General features: G+C 40.7%; 1 protein-coding gene across 3 annotated transcripts in view; it reads right to left on the reverse strand.

The window, feature by feature from the left end:
- Nucleotides 1-5,709: 5,709 nt before the first annotated feature.
- Nucleotides 5,710-14,715, reverse strand: part of C2CD2 (C2 calcium dependent domain containing 2) — a 38,367-nt gene continuing 29,361 nt past the window's right edge. Inside the window, exons 12-14 of one of the 3 annotated variants that reach the window (XM_030469298.1) lie at nt 13,268-13,344; nt 11,781-12,093; nt 5,710-6,597 (exon numbers count right to left, since the gene is read on the reverse strand). In XM_030469298.1, coding sequence (XP_030325158.1) covers nt 6,365-6,597; nt 11,781-12,093; nt 13,268-13,344 — 623 coding nt within the window. In that variant the 3' untranslated portion in view covers nt 5,710-6,364. Of the gene's footprint in view, nt 6,598-11,780; nt 12,094-13,216; nt 13,345-14,715 lie in introns of all 3 variants that reach the window. The other 2 variants (XM_030469297.1, XM_030469296.1) reach the window with 2 other exon arrangements.

Here is a 14,715-nt window from a genome sequence, read left to right on the forward strand (position 1 = left end):
AGTGCACAAGGATTCCGACCTTTCTGCAGAATTAACATCAGTCTGTGAACATTAATCTTGCACTAGGCTTGCTAGGGCTGAGAGATTAAAAAAAAAGAAGGACCTTTGCATTAATTGTTGAGGAATGATGAAATGGAAGGAAAGAGCATGGTTATCCTACTTGTAGTGCACTCACTTTGTCAGAGTAAGTATTAACTAAGACATAATAGTTACCTGTATATTTCCTGGCTGAAGCAGTATGGATTTACAATGTGCGTAAGTCTGGACCCTGCATCTCCAGATTTTTTTTATTTTTTTTATTTGATCAGTGTTCCTACTAATCATAGAATGGTTTAGGTTGGAAGCGATGTCTAAAGGTCATCCAGTCCAACTCTCCTGCAGTAAGCAGGGACGTTCTCAACTAGATCAGGTTGCTTAGAGCCTTGTTGAGCCTCACCTTGAATATCTCCAGGGATATCTCAGGGATATCTCAGCAACCTCCCTGGGCAACCTGTTGCATTTTTCCGCTACCCTCATGGTAGAGAACTTTTTCCTAACATCCAGTTTAAATCTATTCTCTAATTTAAAACAACTGCCCCTCATCCTATCACTGCAGGGCTTTGAAACAGCCCTTCTCCAGCCTTCTTGTAGACCCCCTTCACATACAATTGGGTATCCCCAGACCCTTCTCCAGGCAGAACAATCCCAGCTCCCTCAGCCTGTCTTTTTAGGAGAGATGTTCCAGCTCCCTGATCATCTTCATGGCCCTCCTCTGGATCCACTCCATCATATCCATGTCCTCCCTGTATTGAGGGCTCCAGAGCTGGATGCAGTACTCCAGGTGAGGTCTTACCAGAGCAAAGGGGCAGAATCACCTGTGTTGGATCTGCTGGCCATGCTTGTTTTGATAAACTTGTCCTTTTTGCTCTTGTGTGAATGGCACCACACAAGTTAAAAAAACATCTCTGAAGATTAGAGTAGGAAGGAAAAGGCTAGATGGGAGACTATTAAGAAATTTCAGCTGAACCCTTCAAGAACATAAAATAAACAGGCATAGAAACATTGGCAGTAATTCCCAGCAATGTAACCTACAATTTCTTTGCAAAAGAAGGTAAAATACCCACTTTGAGAAGGAAAATAAAACAACTGTTGTGACTATTTTCATGTGAATACCTATTTTTGGTGGGTTTTGTTTTTGGTTCTCCCATCCCCCAATCTAATACGATTTTATGGCAGCGCTAATTTAGAACATAACTTTCCAGTAATATGATCATAAGAGAACCTCATTCTCAGGTTGTGCTCATTAGTATTTGCTTCTTCTTTAAAGCCTCCAGACCCTAGCTCTCCTCCCCCTTTGATCCCAAAATTACAAATGGTTTCAGAATAAAACAATGAGTTCCACAGTTCTTTCTTCCATTAGATTCCCACTAAGTCCATGTTTCAGGCAGTTTCTCAAAGGACAAGAAGTAGCCACCTGATATGGCCTGGGTTATCAAAAACAACCCGCAGTGTCAGCACAGTGTAGGTGGAGAACTCTGCTCCTGAATAAACAGGTAAATGGGCTGTATTAAGCAACAGGTCAAATGAGTGAAGGAGAGCAGAAAACCATCTGTTGTGCATGGCTGACTAGGCATGTAGAGCAGTACACTATACAGAGACAGTTGGCTTTTATTTTATGTACAGTGATAGTTATTTTAAAAATCCACAGGCTTTTTAGTGATATAATAAATCTGTACATCATAGACTTCTTAATTGCACCAACTTTTTTGTGTTGGTTAAAAAACACCACCAGAGAAGAAGTGACTAGCACAGCTGAATGCAAGAAAAAAGTATTTTACCCCACCAAAACATAACACATTACTGGGAAAAACAGTTATAGTATTGGAAAGACCTCAGACCCACCCTTCCAAGCTACTTTGCCCTCACGTCAGCACCTTGCATAGCAATAGTTTGGATATCCTGAGTGAAATTATATTATTCACCCTAAACCTAAAATAATCACCCTTGTTAGATAGTTTATCTTAAATTGCTTGTCACCAAGGCTGTGGCTTAGCAATGTACAGAAGTGTATGCTGACTTTAAAAACATGAATAAATCTACTTAGACCCTGCGGAGGTCGAAGTATGAGGTCAGCTGTTCCCACTCACAATGGGAATGTCTTAGCCTGGAGCTACGGTATACTTGATTATGTACTTAAGCATTTATCTGAAACTTCAGCTCTACAATTGAAAAACTGCAATAAGCTAAAATAAAAAAGCTACACAGCTCCCACCCTGCATACAACTCTTGCTCTTTGTAACTCCTAGAGCTACCAGAGCTGAAAAAGATGTTAAAACAAAAGCAAGATTCTTATTTTGCTTTCCCACACACATTTAGTGGCTCTTTATGTTTCCTTTTTCCTATAACACTTTGCATATCAAGAACACCAAAACTTTGTAAGAAACACACAGCAGAAGGCTTCCACTCAAAAGCCAGGAAGGTGATGCAGTACTAGGAAATGCTGTAAAATTTCATTGATTCTCAAAACTGGTATCAATGCCAGGCAAAAGAACACTGCAAAAAAAGCAGAACTGCAAGCCAAGTCCTCTCAAGAGCAAGACAGTAAATACAGGTCTGTTTGCCCTGGAACTCCAACCTCTCTCCCAAAGAAAGAGCAGAGGAAAAACAAAAATCTAACAAAGCTTGAGAATAAAGCCCCATTTTTATGGGGCAAAGTTTATGATCTGCCCATTAAGAAATTTTCCAAGGGTATTTTGCTTTTTAAATTAATATGAACTTTTTTCCATGATGACATGCCATCTCCCTTCCTGCCACCTAAAGTCCACAAGCTTCATATGTAGCTAAGAGTGAAGTGACTTTCATTTCTTCTTGGAGTGAATTGGATATGATAAAGGATCCACTTCTCCTGAAAATTACCTTTAAAGTGATCTCAGTCATTTTAAGAAAGTTACCTACCTTGTATTCTCACTTGAGATATTAGGTAGTTTCATTGTGTCAAACTACAAAGAGAAACTAACTTCTTGTACTACTTACTCGGCCAAAATCCACAATAAAGCCAAGGCAGATCTTGGTTAAGTAAGGATGCAGGTTGTCTCCATCAAAGGAAATAAACAAGCTAAAATGTCATACAGCAAAACAAGCCACAAACACAGATTAAGAAGGCTCAGTTGTGGGCAGAAAAATTAGGAAAAGATAATCAAACCTTCATCTCTTAGACCTCATGAAATAAATAAGATGCCTTAATTGTTGTACAGAACATCCAGAAGGGTAAGAAAAGGGGGAAAAAGGGAGAAACATTTCACAGGTTCTTTCCAAGCTATTGTTCTGAAGTAATTAAATTGGAAGACGGAAAACGAGAAGTTTTCACTGTGTAGTATCACACAGGAATTTGTTCTACTCTTCAAATGTGAGATTATTAAAATAACAAAGATTACAAAACCTAAAAAAGCAAATTTATTCCCTTCGGAATCCTCCACACAACTGCAAAGGAAACGAGCAGCTCCCAACAGGATACGCTGCAGTGTTAGTTAAGCCAGTTTACAAACCCAGTCCTCTCTAGCCAAAGCAGTAGCAAAGCTCCTGCTGGCTGTCAGGATCCATCTCACAGTGACCTAAATACGAGTACACAAAAAACGTATATCCTCGGATCTCCTGATTTTAAATGACAATGTAATCTTCTATGAAGGTGAGAGCAGGAATTCAGTATTATGGGCTGAGTTGTCATGACTGAGCAACTCAGTTGTCTCTTTGTGTTTAGTACTTTAGCTTGTTTTTACAGCAAATTATTTGTAGAGGAGTAAGAAGAGCTGAGGACCACATTGGTCAGATATGAAGGTCAAACATAAAACCAAATGATGTGTATTTTCCTGAGGAGTGAAGGCAGTTACAAAATAGGATTCCCTTTTTACCCCAAATGCCTTGCTTTCCTCTTCTTAATAACTCATTCTCTCTCAATATGTCAGCCCAAACTTTCACACATTTTGCAGTACAAAATGCTCTTGGTTCCCACCATCAAGGCTCACATTTGGGCAGTCACCAAGACATTAATAAAAAAGAAACAAAAAACCCACTTTGTGTATCTGTTCTTTGAACTAAGCTACACACAAACCCTACTCCTGTATTCTGCAAGTTATTGAGTATCATTTCCACCCCATTCTACAGTACATAATAAAGCTTTGTACATTAAAGTCACAGTTCAGTAATTTAAGCAGATTTCAAGGAGTGTTAGGTGCTCGGTTTACATTCCCAGTTCCACAGCTCTTCACTTTTAGTGCAAGGGGGTGCTACACACAGAGCTCAGTCTTGCTTTGATTTCTTGGACTTGGTGATCAGTTGTGGTCTTCTCCTTCAGCAAACAAGAGCTCCTCGTAAGTCAAAAGGAAGTCAAAGGAAAAAGTGTATGTTGAGAGAACACGGTATCTTATATATATATTTTTTTTTAATGTTCATATCATCAGCCACTGTTAGACAAATGAAGAAACCTAACTTCTATTGTGTATTAAATTACCAACAAATAAAAGTGTTCAAACATATTCAAGCTGAACAAACCTGTATTACTGAACTGGGATTCCTAAGCATGTTGTATCTCTAGAAGACTCATTTGTAACCAATTTTCAAAATACATCATATTAAAATGCCTACAAGTATTTTCATAATAAGAAGCAGGGTTAAATGTACAACTATTTGATAGTCTGCACTGCTGTACTACCCCAGTGATTTTAAGAGGTTACACAGAAACTATTTTTAAACAGCAGGCTCAGTTAAAAGATTTTGACAGTTCATTTCTTCTACCCTTTTATTTGTAAAAAAGAAACCAGCCCCCTCTATTTGTCTTTGTAAAAGTATTTACCAACAAATATACTGTCCATCAGAAGTTTTGAAATGTTTCTGTTCTTTAGTGACTTTCTATTTTTGAAGAGCAGTTCAAGCTGAAAGCCCAAATACCTGCCAAAGTGCTGGATGTGTTAAGGGGAGGAAAGAGCAGAGGGAAATTACTGCTGGCAAAGCAGGCACTAATCTATCATCTATTCATGTCAATAATTTTGATGGAATGGATTTTAGCTTGGCTAAAGAGAAAAAGTTTGGTCCTTTGTCCTCAGAAGGAAAATAGATGGTAGAAAAGTACAGGTATGCATGAAAGATGGTACCTGTGAGAAAAGTGATATTTTACTCTTCTTAATATCCAAAACAAGAATTTTGCCTTTACTTTCATCATTTTTCCTTTTAATTGAAAGGAACCAACTGCAATATTCAGTGAGGAAAAAAGTAAAAAAACTCACCCAAACTACTCACCCAACTAACCACATGATAGATAGCATTGTTAGATCTAGAAACTGAAAGACTACTAAGGGAATCATTATTAGTATTTTTTTTAAAGCTGTCTTCACAACTGTGTTTTCTAAGATCTCATTCAGTGTTTGGCAAGTGAAACAAGCTGCCTAATAAAAAGCATATCTAGGTTTAGATATACTCTAGCCATCACTTATTGCTTCTAGCTTTGAATTTGATATGATGGTTAATATACTTGTCTCACAAGTACCCAGGGGAAGGAATTAGGGCCCCTAAAGTAGGTTTTTGCATTAGCAATGCAGCTTCACACAGGGAAGAAAAGCTTCATATAAGAATTCGTAAATGTTTTGTTTGTGAGTAGACTCAAATAAACTTCAAAAAAAGTTCTGGTTTTTTTTTTTAAGCATAACTTACGCACAGAACATGAAACAATAGGCTAGTATAAGTATTTGCATAATTTATTGATTTATGGCTAACATCAGAGGCATCTCTCCACCTACACAGACTGAGCAGTTATTACAGCAGGCTATAGTTATTACAGTAGGCTATCGTAATCAGCATTTTAGTTCCACTTCTGAAAACTTACCCATTTCTAAATTACAAGACAAACTGGATCTGGGTCTCTCTTTTCCCTTTTAGCCTGATTAGATAAACAACTCGAGACTTGCATTGCTACTATTCCAGGCTGCAGTAAGGAAGCACAGTAGTATCTTCTCTCTTTGTGGTGGTTCAGCCATACAGAAGGTACGGTGTTTCAGTTCTTAGCTCCCTGTTAATGTAAACCAGGTGCTTACATGCAGGTCTTCCCCACCTGCACCATTCCACATCCTCCCCCGTCTTCTACAATAAACCACACAGACCTCCAAAAGGTGCCACGATACAATTAGTGCCGCTTGTATTTGGAGGAACAACTTCATAATCAGAGAGAAAAAGCGTTCTGTAAAAACAAGCAAAAAAAGACAAGCTTTCTGTTTATTCCTGGACCACTGTACCAGCGAACATCATTTTATGCAAGTCACCAGCCATATTTGTATTCTCTAGTACTGCTCTGTAAACAAATGGTCAACTGATGGTCACGTATCCCACCAGAGAGTGTTCAGTCTTGTATGTAGGGTTCTGCAGAAGCACCATTCAGTTTGCTCTTGCTTTTGTTTTTGGAGAGGAGCTTTCTGCTCAGAATCCGTGAAAGCGTGCCTCCCTTCTTGCGGGTCTCCTCTGACAGTGGCTGCTGCAGGTAGATGAGGTCGTTGTGCGATTGACTCATCCCTGGGTCCTTCTGATGATGGCGCCGGCGGAAAAAGAGCTTCGCGCTTTTTTTCAATATCCCACCTGCAAATGGCAAAGGTGGAGAGGACACTTTAGGCAGGGCAGGCAGGTTTCCTCTTGGAGCTCAGCTTCAGCTGGAGCCTGAGAAAAAGAAGCCTCGGTCCTAACATTTCCAGTTTAAGCATCACCCTGGTAACTATTCAGTCTCAGAAGCTAGGGGGGTGTTGAATTAAAGCAAGAATATTGATGGTTTGTAACCATTTACAGGCCACAATAGTAAGAGTTCCACCTTGGAACAAGTGATTTCAGATACTGGTAATGTGAGCAATCGTTGTGCTTTCAGCCAGAGACACACATACATACACCACATGCCACTGAATCCTCCTTGCCCCGCTGTGATCCAGCTCTTTCCCAGCTGAACACCACTGAGAAATTCAGACTCTGTGGAATTATGTATTTCTCCACTTCTCCTCATTCCATGCAAGTATCATGCAAACTGCATCATGACAGGCTGTGCTAGTTCTAGGTATATGCATATACACTTGTACTGTTAGCAGAAGCGTTCAGGAGAGATGAGCTCACATATATTGCTAGAGGAGGACTAAAGATAAAAGGAATTTTCCTTTTCCAGAAATGGTACTGTTGAAAAAGGAAGGAAAGCTACTGTGAAACATGCCTATGAGCAACCAAATATCCTCTGACTTCAGCTTCTAAAGTAATTCCACACATCTTGTAAAAGCCTCCTTCCTTAAGACTTCTAGTTTCAAATGCTCTTCTGAAAGCTATGTTAGTGGTCAAAAATACACATGCACAGCATTTGGTATGGGTTGTACACTGGGTTCTCACATGTCAAGCAGGCACATCCAATTTTTCCAAAACAATAAAAGTACAGCATAGTTTATAAAAAGAATGAAATAGAGGAAGTAATGTTATTTTTTGCTCTTTCAGAGATCAAAGGAGATGGAAAAAAAAAAAAAAGAAAAAGATTAGCTCATGATGTACAACATGAAGGTGGCATTTCAGCTTGAGGTGAAGGACACTGCTGGTGCAGGAGAACACTACCTGGCATCCAACCTGCATGCAGTAGGCTCACAAAAGGCAGGCAGCATGTATTCTGTACTAATTGAGTAGCACCACCAGAATAACAACCCCAAAGCATTTGCTATTTTAAAATCCTGTTTGGAATAGCAATTCACTTCAAGCAGATTAAAAATAATATTACATCTGCTTCCAATGGGTTTATAAATTTGCACAAATCCCTTCTGCAATAGATTAAGTTGCTTTATTTTTTTGTACTACTTTCCTTGATCCCATGTCAAACCTATTATGCAGCCAAGGCAATTGCAGCTGTCACCTCACCGGGGACTTGGGACTCTTGCTGCCAACACCATCCATCAGTTCTCTTCTCCCTTGGCAAACTCGGTTTTGTAGCCACCGTTCTGCCAAATTCCACCTTCCTTTTCCATGTGCACACGTGTGCCTTATGCATAAGGCAGCTGGGCTGCAGCTGGCAGGGACACAGCTCTGAGCTACCAGCAACACTCTGCCTGGTGTTGGTACACCAGCCCCATGGTAAAACAGCATCAGTTTTGTGCAGAATTGGGTAGGGGGTTGTTGTCCAAGTGGCATGAGCCAGTTTGAATGAAGGAGGACCCAGGTAACAAGCCACCAAAGGAGCCTTCTGGCAGTCAGACCAGTATGTGAGGACCGTCACCTCCCTGGCAAAGCTTCCACACCCCATTACTGCATCCCTATCGAGTTTCCTGAGTCTTTCTCAGTTCAGCTACTGATTCCTGTCACCTCGTGGTCTTGATTCTGTTTTTCCTCCCATTGCAAATGAATACAAAAAGCACCACACGGACCAATTCTTTCATGTGATAGTCTGCAACAGCTAGAATTACGTATTTGTCCCCCAGGGACTTGACACAGGCCAAGTGTCATTTTGCACAGCAACAGCTGCAGAATAGGTATTTCATGTCAGCTCTGCTGCATGCAGCCAGGTGCTTCTTTGCTCATAACAGAGCTATTACAAACATGCACTTGGGTTTTTTACTTTATATCTTAAGGATGAAGCACTCAGCAGCTGAAAGAATATTCTAGCATGTTTTATCTTGCTGCTGCTGAGGCTGCTCACAGGGCACAATGGGATGGAAGCAGAAGTCAGCTGAAAGCAACTGGAACTCATGGATTTGAATCTTGACTGCTCTCCCACTGCCCTCTCATTGATCTTTTTGGCAAGGCAGTACCACTTCAAGCTGTCGTCAATAGCATAAAAGAAACAGTGTTCAACCCCATGATACTGACAGTTGTTAATATGCAAAGACTGGGGGGGACTGATGAATCCTTGCTGCTGTGTGGCTTTTGTTTTTGCAGTCAGCTGTTCTACCCAGCAGTCTTGGCAGCTGCAGCTGTGCCAACAGGAGTAGGACAGAAGGGTTGATCTGTAAGCAGCTATTCAGCCCTATCCATTCAGACTGATTTCCCATACTAGGAAACAGAAGCGAACCAAGAATGCTGCAAAAATTGTGCGGATGGTCTGGGACGTCTCACTGCAGCTGAAAAAACTGCAGGCAGCACTTCCCTGAGAGCAGCACTGGCTTAGCACGAGCACCAGCCCCCTGACATGAAAGCTCCCTGTGTTTTCAGAAGTACTGAGGTCATGGCTATCTGGAAGCTTGCCACATCCCCACTGCCACCCAGCCTGTTTGGTACGTGCTTCCTGACAGGGGCTCCAGCTGCTGTGGAAGCATGCACCCCTGCTAAGAAGGCAGGGTAGGGCAAATCACAATCCTGGCGATGCTCGTGCTGTTTGCGTGCTTACTTCTTGAGTTCGACAGGATCCATATGCCGGCTCTGCCCCTAACACTGGGAGATAAGCAGAGAGCATGTCAGGAATGCTGCACGGACTGACTGGTCTTCATAGGCTCCTCTGCACTAGTTTCTGAAAATGCTTGTGGGACTAAGATCACTTCTGAATCTCATTTTTGTTAGTGAAAGAAGATTTCCATCCATATATACAAGGATATGAATAGGGATCGCTTCTTTCCATTCCTTCCCAACTTCCAAAAGAGCTTTTATCCAAGTGGTTTTATAAATACCTGCTGATGTCCTGGTAGCTCTACAAATTAGACTAGAAAAGAAATCTAGAAAACTGTAAGCAGCAGGCATAAAAATAAAATTTCTGCATATGTATATCCAGTTATGGGCTCACACACATGGTTTGCACAAGCAGATTTTGATTCTTAACAAGATACTGAAGGAAAAGGCACAATGAAGGGACATCAGGAATGTAGAGCACCCCTCCAAGCCTTCCTTGTTGTCCGTGTTGTATGACTGATTGAAACAGGACAACCACCAGAAGAATGATTTTTTCCAGCAGACTAGTCTGCTAGAGCATGGAAGGTAATTTTGGAGGGAGGAAAGAAATGGATAAGACAATGGGTTTCAGACTATGTTTTGCTTCAGTTTTTATGAGTGTACCATTGTAAAGCTACATTTTCCTAAAATAAATAAAAAGACAAAAATAACTTACTGTATAGTTAATTAATTCTGGTTGACATAGTAATCCTCTTAAGTTTATAAAAGGGGACTGGTATGCAAGAATTTAAAAAAAGATAAAAGACAGTGTTTACTTTAAGACAGTAATACATACACAAGGCTTTTTAAAGCAGAAGGGGTTTTGTTTGCTTTGTCTGAGTTTTGTTTAGGCTTTTTGGTTTTGTGTTGTTTTTTTTTAAAGGGAAAGCATTTGAAAAGACAGAAACCTTTAACTTTTAAAAGCTAACTGAAGACAGGGGAGTTGAAATGCTTTCTTATTTCAGCTGTGACAAAGCAGAGATTCAAAGAGCTCTAGGTATAAAGGCATGCGAGACAGTTTTTAAAGATATTTCCTCAAGATGAGACAGCTCTCTCAAATATTAGAGATACTTGGCACTTTTTAGCAGTCCTATATACATCATGTAAACAGGATATTTAGAAGCCTAATCTCTTTGCAACATACTGCACAGGGAAGAAAACAACTCACATACAAACTTCCACTTGCTCGTTTTAGAATATGATGTTAAAAAGGGAGTCCAGAGTTATGCAGAAATTTATTCAGCTTCCTAAACTTTTCCAGGCTCCTAATGAGACAAATCCCTCCCCAGCTAACCCTCTACTCCCCTGTCCCAGACACACCCAAAGCTTTCCCAAGCCTAACCATCTATGTCAACTTGTTTGTTGCTGACCTATCCTCATCTATGGAACAATAAAGCTGTGAGAAAGCCAGAAAATCTCGATGGTCTAAAGCAGGGTCTTGGCAAAGAGGTCCCATGTATGCCTTAGGGGCTGGGGGAGGGTTTTACAGTAGGTTTTTCCTGAGGTTTTGGTAGGAAGCCATTTTAAAGTATCTCTGGATAAGGGAATCATAGAAAATTAAAAAGCAAAAGAGGGATGGATATGTGTGAGAAACACAACAATTTTTGCAACTTCAACACGCAGCCCATGAGACTGCTGTGCCAGACTTCCTGATAGCACCTGCATTTACCACTTAACCACAAACCAGTGCTACAGCCTCTGAGGTTAATGGTTTTATAAAGAAAACACAAAGAACCCCCAAGATATTTTCAAACTGCAGCTATTGAATTGTGTAAGCAAAATTATCTGACCCTTTTGTTTACTTATTAGATTACCTTTTATTCCCTTTTCTCTAGCAAACTACATACTAATGAAATGAGTGAGAAGGGAGAAATTGTTCACAGGGCAGTTCAAAAAAAGTTTACCTCTGGTTTAGCTGTGGTGCTTCCTGAACACAGGTTTTAGCAAGGGCAGGGGAGTTTTGTGTGCTCGGAGATGGGAAGGAGAAGGAAAGTAACAGAAAATAACCAGGGAACCCTGCCATTTTCACCTTAATAATGGGACTGCTACTGTAGCACAAGTCCTTGTTTACATGAACATGGTTTTCACTAAGGAACTGACAATGTAGCTTGTTATTTCTCTCCCAGAAGAACTGGGCTTAATGAGCTGTCCTTCCGCCCTTCTGTTTCCTGATGGAGGGGAGTGTAAGAACGCCTGACCTGGCTCTCAGAGCCAGAGGACTGCACCCTGTGTTGCTGCTAGTAAGACAGCTTTAAACAAACAACATAATCACACAGAATTTGAGAACAAAACAAAACAAAACAAATTTAAAAAATCAGTAAGAAAGGATGACGCTGCCAATTATGTGGGGAAACCAATCGTTCATTAAAGCAGATGTAGGGATCACGTACCTTTAGATTTCTTCATGCTCCCCGTTTCTGAAACACTTAATGAGCTCCCAGATATTTCTTCACAGGTCTGGTCTAAGAGTGTGTCGGTGTCCCACTGTTGGCTGCCATTCTCCAAACCCCAAGCCTTGTGGGTACTTTGCTGTGGATCAGTATCAGGTTCTCCTTCTGAAGCACCTAATGATAGCTTTTTATCAGAGGTGACTCCTCCAATAGCTTCTTCCACAGTGGCTGGATCTACTTCCCTGCAGGAGGTGTCCATGGCCGCAGCATAGTCCATCATCAGTGCAGCTTCACTGTCCTGAGATAAAGAGGTCTGCCCAGTGAAAATAAGAGACAACACTGACACAAGCTGCTCTGCGGGCAGAAAAACAAGCCTCCCTGCAAAAATTCTGTTCTTGTTTCTTCTTTACAATTTTATTTGTAGGGTTTGGGTCTAACAGAAAGCCACCTGAGGCTTCCTTAGCTTTACTAACAGGGAGGAGCATTTAGCCAAATGCATTAATCATGTCATGAAAGCCAAATGACTGAAATAAAACCTTTAAGTACATGCATCCCACCTACCCCTTGCCCCACTGCAAATAATGGGACTCTTTCCTACATATGCTGCTGTAATGAAATACCAGCACGAATGGACAATCATTTGGTCTTTTTTTGAAAATACACATCAAAACATTTAATCTTGTAGAAGAACTTCTTGGAAGCTGTATCAGCTAAACACAAATCCATGCAGTTCCCATATTGCAATCAGACACATCTGGCACTGTGGCAGCTTAACTTCCTTTGCACCCCCTGGCACAACACAGTGATGATGATGAGACCCATGCTCACTGACTTGTCTTTTCCTTGGCTTTTTTTTTTTTGGCAATCTGCACCTAACAGCCGGACTTGACAGCAAAATATCTTTACAGCAGCCTGCAGGGAAAGGACTACAGGCAGGCACCAAGCATAAGATGGGAGACTGGGGCTTTGGATGAAGGAAGTCTGAAGGAATGCTAAATACCATGGGAGAAACAGTTTTCTCTTTGCCTCCCTCTGTAACAGAGTCTGTGGGACTAGAAGGTTTTTCAGGGGGCTTTGTTTCAACATCTTTTAAAAAAAAGTAAATTAAATTTGTCCTTTTTCTGTGCATCTTCCCTCTATGGGTGAAACACAGAGAAGGACTAATTGTCCTCTGCTCTCAGCTAAAGTGTTTTTCCCATATACCTCTTAATGCCACTCCCATCAAGGATGCCACACATTTTCAGTCAGGCTGTTACATCTGACAATCAAAAACCAAACCTCTCCCCAGCAAGCCCACCCTGATCACACAGAGACAGATCCTGCAGAGACTGCTGAGTGAGAGGCAGCAGAATGCACATTAAGTTAACGTCACACTCGTCGGAGCAAAAACTTTACAGTACTAAGGCATTAAACATAAGTGTTTGTTTCTGCTCTACCTTGGACACCCCTGATATGATAATGGTGCTTTTCTTTCTAGGAGACTTCACCTTCTGCTTTGCGGACTCACTTAGCTGCCGGATGGCTGCTTCTGCAACAGGATCGGTGCCATTCAGTACCAGCAGTTCTGAAAAGAAAGCATTATTTCAGAGAGAAGAGAGAGAAACAAGAAAAAAAAAACCCAGCAGAGCAGAGACAGGCAGAGTTTGGTTTTGAGTTAAAATGCAAAGAAATTAGCAGAAATGGTAGGAATGACAGGCATACCAGAACATCTTCCAGCTCACTATCCAACTATTTGTTCTTGTCTTGCTATTCTGCTACCCAGTCTTTTGAGAAAAGATACTTGAATTGCACTTACAAACCATTGCCCTGAGCCCACAGGAGGTTTTGGAAGCTAACATGAAATATCTCATTATTTTAGTGTATTGCTATGCTGTGGTGATCATAATCCAGAAGTGGTGAGTAGAGCATCAGGTATCACAATAATGAAGTGCATAGTTCTAACACAGTACAAAGATGGCACATACTACAACTTCTTCAGGTAGTCATTTTGCTCTTTTTCCAGACATCCTTGCTCAGCATTTCCAGACTTGCTATGATAGCATGGGGAAAGCAAAGTGGTAGTCACTCTGCTCTTCACCAGCTGCCTCCAAAGAGATGAAGTGCATCTTCTTTGCCCCCCTCCAAACATTTCACAGGAGTACAAAACATTCTTTATAAAATGCCTTTAGTGACAACTCCACGTTTAATTTTAAGCACAGCCATTTCAGTCATCTACTATGCAAGTACTTTGGGCATGGCAAATATACTCTAATCAAATTTGTTAAGCTTAGGAACAAACAAAGCTAAGAAAGTTAACACAAAAATCTCCATATATAACTGTCTGAGGTAAGCTTTTCTAATAAAGAGTTTTAACAACAAAAGAATACAGACAGGAATAGTACCATTGTTAATTAAACTGAGTAGTGTTTATATTACTGTCATGCTAGTGCAATAAAAAACAAGGTCTGAATAATTATGCTGCACAAAGTATCTTAGATACTTTTGGAATTTAGAGAGTATGTGCACATGAGGGGTATGCAGGTTCACACATGTCTGCACATGCATTATAAACACAGAGTTTTCCACCTCTCTATCCATTGCAAAGCTCTCAGGAACAGCTGAGAGCATCCAGGACAGCATCAGCGGCACTTTAAAATTCTTATTGTTGTCATCAGTCAGAATTAAGACACGGCAATGGCATCTTTTCCAGAGTGCTTGTTGCTATTTTGGCATGATGCTTGCAATAACAGCTACTCAGGTTACTGCCACACCAAATGGGCCTTTACATTTCCTTCATTTGGCTTAAACTTCTGTTCTAATGAGTAATTCTTCCTGCTATATCGCATAAACATTTCACATAAATTCCCCTGCATGTCCATAAAAAGAAAATCACTGTACTTATCAATGTGCTCTAAGTTGCCTTAAGATGAGTTTTCCAGTAAGTGCTTTGTATCTT

Source organism: Calypte anna, chromosome 1 (genome assembly GCF_003957555.1).
Source record: "Calypte anna isolate BGI_N300 chromosome 1, bCalAnn1_v1.p, whole genome shotgun sequence".
Classification (NCBI taxonomy): Eukaryota; Metazoa; Chordata; class Aves; order Apodiformes; family Trochilidae; genus Calypte; species Calypte anna.